The 4,728-nt window shown below is 38.2% G+C and overlaps 1 protein-coding gene across 1 annotated transcript in view; it reads right to left on the reverse strand.

Annotated features, from left to right (window-relative positions):
- Positions 1-2,124: 2,124 nt before the first annotated feature.
- ttc32 (tetratricopeptide repeat domain 32) overlaps positions 2,125-4,728 on the reverse strand; it is a 4,203-nt gene continuing 1,599 nt past the window's right edge. The window contains 3 exon segments of the mRNA XM_046836780.1: positions 2,125-2,399; positions 3,696-3,764; positions 3,767-3,861. Of these exon segments, the coding sequence (XP_046692736.1) occupies positions 2,272-2,399; positions 3,696-3,764; positions 3,767-3,861 (292 nt within the window). The 3' untranslated portion in view covers positions 2,125-2,271.

Here is a 4,728-nt window from a genome sequence, read left to right on the forward strand (position 1 = left end):
AGGTGATCTTAATGACACTGATGGACCTCAGGATGCAGGTAGGTATGTTGACCAGCAGAGGGCGTAAATCTGGTAATTTCATACCAAGATGCGACCAAGTAAAAGTACCAAATATTATTCTTTACATATTTGTTGTAATTTAAATAGTTTTAGAAACAAAAATGGATTCAAATAATAGAACATTTATATTTTTTGACACATTATAAAAATATATGCAGTTTTCACACATTTACACAATACACAGAAATCTTCTTCTTCTTTCGACTTCTCCCATTAGGGGGCGCCACAGCGGATCATCCGTCTCCATACCCCTCTGTCCTCTACATCTGCCTCTTTCAAACCAACTACCTGCATGTCTTCCCTCACCACATCCATAAACCTCCTCCTTGGTCTTCCTCTTTTCCTCCTTCCTGGTGGCTCCATCCTCAGCATTCTCCTACTGATATACCCCATGTCCCTCCTCTGCACATGTCCAAACCATCTCAATCTCACCTCCCTCACCTTGTCTCCAAAACTCCTACATGCGTTGTCCCTCTATATATTCAGCTTTTTCCCAAACTGCCAACACAAAGCTGGAGACACACAATTGTATTGGACAGAGACGTCCAATCTTTTCCACAAAGGACCAGTGTGGGTGCAGGTTTATCTGTCTGTCTGTCTGTTCATATTTCTATCTGTCTACCCCCTGTCTGTCTGTCTGTCTGTCTGTCTGTCTATCTATCTATCTATCTATCTATCTATCTATCTGTCTGTCTGTCTGTCTGTCTGTCTGTCTGTCTGTCTGTCTGACTGTCTCTTTACCCCTGTCTGTTTATTTATTTGTCTACCGTGTGTGTGTGTGTGTGTGTGTGTGTGTGTGTGTGTGTGTGTGTGTGTGTGTGTGTGTATAGGGATAAACCAGAACACTGACTGCACTCCGGCCTCTTCACATGAACTACATCAGTTCCTGACTTTACTACGTCTGCATGAATCTCCACAAAATCTAGTGGAACATCTCCCCAGAAGAGTGGAGGTTCTTATAACAGTAAATGGAGACTAACTTAAATGGTATGATAAAAAAAGCACATACTAATCTTAGGTCAGTTGTCCATATAGTATATAAGGTTATTTATTTTATTTTATTTTTTTCTAAATTTAGAACAATTCTAAAGTTGTTATTCTTCATGACTAAGATCTTTATTTTGGGCAGGATCACAGTACATCAGAATCTTATCTAATGAGTTTCATAGATAGACGTTGGACTTCTGATTAAAAGGTCATTAGTGTAAGCTGCCATTGTAGGGCCCCTGAGCAAGGCCCCTAACCCTCAACTCACAATGGTCTCAGTTATATAAATAATAAATGATATAAATGAATGTAGTTTATTTTATAGAGGATCATCTGCCAAATGCTGTCAATGTTTTACCCCAGGAATGATGGATGTGCAGCAGAAAAGCACCCTGGATGTGATGGCAGTCCTTCACAGACCATCATGCACACATTCAAGATGAAGATAAAGTGAATCTGAAGTACACAAGGCATGTAGTTGAGTTAAAGTAGATCCACTCAGTAAAATGTGACTCCAGGAAAAAGAAAATGTTTCCCTTTAAACTTTCACTTGAGTAAAATTACAAATGTTTTTGCCTTCAAATGTACTTAAGTATCCAAAGTACTGATTTATTATAACTATAATGTTCCTGTTATCATCTTTATCACAAGACTCTAATTAATCACCTCAGTTTATGTGAAAAGACTCGAATGTGACTCTCAGCACACTGATCTATTAATAGAATGATTTAATGACTCAAACACTGATTTCTATTACAATGATCATGAACCTTCTTTTCAACTACTTAAAAAAAACGTGTAAATGAGGTCACGTGTGTTGTGGCGAGTTCGAGTTTGGAGTTTCTTCATCATTTGTTCCTCTCTAAATGTTCTGCTTGTTGTTGAACTGATGCTGAACTGTATGTTGTGAAGGAGCTTGAAATGAAGGAGAGTCTGAGATCTCACACCTTCTGGGACCACGCTTGGAAAGAATGAGTGAGCGTCTTCTTCACATGAAGGAAAGCAGATAGTAACCATGGAGTATCAAATGTAAATGAAACAGCACCTCATAGTGGGTGAAGATGATACACTCCAAAATTAAAAAATATATTTTATTTGAGCAAATTTAAAGCTGTTCCACAACTTCATCACGCTTTTATATGCATCTTTTAATAAATCATTTACAAATCTACATTGAGTTCGAGGAATTCCCTCAGCGGGAAACCTGGCAGTGAAAACGCAGCGTCAATAACCTCTCCTTCGTTTTTCTTCACGGTCCAGAATCGTCTGGCGTAAACTCAGTCTGGCGTCTTCAAACTCGCCGTTAATTTCCAGCGCCTTCTTGAAATCGTTCTCGGCATCTTTAAAGAAACCTGCAGGAAAGAGAAACGGTATCGGTATGAAAAGTGGTACATCCTGAACTTTCATTTCTCTTATGTAGCATGAGAAGGTTGGTGTTTGAGAGACACACACATGCTCCTTTTGTTTCTACGAAACAAACTCGGTAACGTTATTGTTACTTTGACCAATCAAATCTTTTCATTGAAAAATCCTCTATGAGCATGAAGAACAGCTTTACACACAGATGTTCTTCACTAGTTTATAGATTTCTGTCCTTGTGATCCAGTTCATTCCAGAGTAGTTCATGCAGTGACTGAGCAGGTCCATGATAGAAGAACACCCCAGACGACTGTTTGCTCTCTAGAAAACACTTAACGGTTCGGATGTACGCTTCGGTTCCAAAAAAACGCAGTCCAGACGGCGCCATGTTGGTTCCTTTCACTATTTCCAGAATAAGTCTCCAACCTTCTCTGCTCCAAAACAAACCATTAAGTGTTTCCCTAAATCTTCTCTGATGTTCTCGGTGTTCCACAAATTCTTCTGTTAAGAGACAAAAGAGACTTTCGGACTTCCACCTAGTTCACTGCAAAACCGGCTTACCTACACTATACTGCCAAAAGTATTGGGACACTTGACCTTTCCTGCCATATGTTTTTCTTCTCCAAACTTTTACCACAAAGCTGGAGGCACTCAGTTATAGAGGATGCAGTAAAATAAAATGCTGCGTTCACTTGAAATCAGAAACCCAAACCTGTTCCAGCATGGCAATACCCCTGTGCACAAAGCAAACTCCATGAAGATCTGCTTCAAATTGGGTGAACAGGAAGATCTTAAGTGGTCTGCTACAGAGCTCTGATTTCAACCCTGCTGAACACCTTTTAAACACTGACTGCACCACAGGCCTCCTCACCTCACCTCCATCAGTACCTGACTTTACTGACACAAGTGAGTTTGATGAATGTGCACGAGCACACTCTAAAATTTAGTAGAACATCTTCCCAGAAGAGTGGAGGGAATTATAAGAACACATCGGGACTAAATGTGGAATTCGATGCCCAAAAAGCACAAACTATAATTATGACTAGGTGTCGGCAAACTTTTGGGAATACGGTGTATTTTATATACGGATCGGATTGCGTTTACATGAACAAACGTTAACAATAATCATCATGCGTGTCTTCAAACTACAGGCGTCTACTAATTTCAATAATCGCAACATGCTGTTTTTCTCCAATACAAACAGAGCACAGTGTAAAGAGAATATGAAGGTCAGAGGGTGTACACGTGATGCATGTAGTATATATAAAAAGCACAGGTTGTGCACGTACCCAGTCTGTAGCGTATTAATCCTCGGTTGTAGTAGGGCACTTCGAACTCAACGTTGGCTTTAATGGCGAGTTGTAATCATCAATGGCTTCATAAAAATCGACCCGTAAATACTTCACCTGGCCGCGGTTATTGTAGGCTACGGCGAGGTCGTTGCTGTTACATCGTCTGTAATGTAGATAAGAACATACTGATATTAAACAGGACATATTTTGTTAAGCAGGTATCTATAGAGCGCATTCGATGTGAAGACCGTTTCCGTCACTGAATTCAAAAGAATTCTGAGATTTAAATTCGCAATTGCGAGAAAAAATAAGTCAAAAATCCGACTTTATAACTCACAATTCTGACTTTTTCTATACGTCACTGATATGAACTCGCAATTGTGAGTTATAAAGTCAGATTTCTTTCTTTTTTTTTTATTGCGAGTTTATAACTCATTTGCGACACTTTCTGCCGAAGCACATAATAGGCTTCTATATCTATTATAACATACACAAATCATAAAGGATTTTCATGCCAAAGAGTTCATATACCCGAATCCTGTCGTCCGGAAAATTCTGACTTTAGATCTCACAATTCTGAAAAACTGTGAGAAAAAAAAGGCAGAATTGTAATAACCTTGTTTTTTTTCCCCTCAGTGGAGGAAACAGACTTCTATAGCATTCAGAAAGTATTCAAAGTCCTTCACTTTTTTCAGTGTTGTTATGTTGTGGCCTGGAAACAGAATTCAAGAAATGGCTGTAATTTTTTATTTAAAAACACAAAACAAGAAATATCACATGTACAGAAAAAAAGTGATCAAGGTAGACAGACAGACAGACAATGACGGACAGGCAAAATATATATATATATATATATATATGTCTGTCTGTCTCTCTCATATAGATAGATAGATAGATAGATAGATAGATAGATAGATAGATAGATAGATATATATATATATATATATATATATATATATATATATATATATATATATATATATATATATATATATATAATCTGAGAGAGAGAGAGAGAGAGAGAGAGAGA

Source organism: Silurus meridionalis, chromosome 23, assembly GCF_014805685.1.
Source record: "Silurus meridionalis isolate SWU-2019-XX chromosome 23, ASM1480568v1, whole genome shotgun sequence".
Taxonomy (NCBI): domain Eukaryota; kingdom Metazoa; phylum Chordata; class Actinopteri; order Siluriformes; family Siluridae; genus Silurus; species Silurus meridionalis.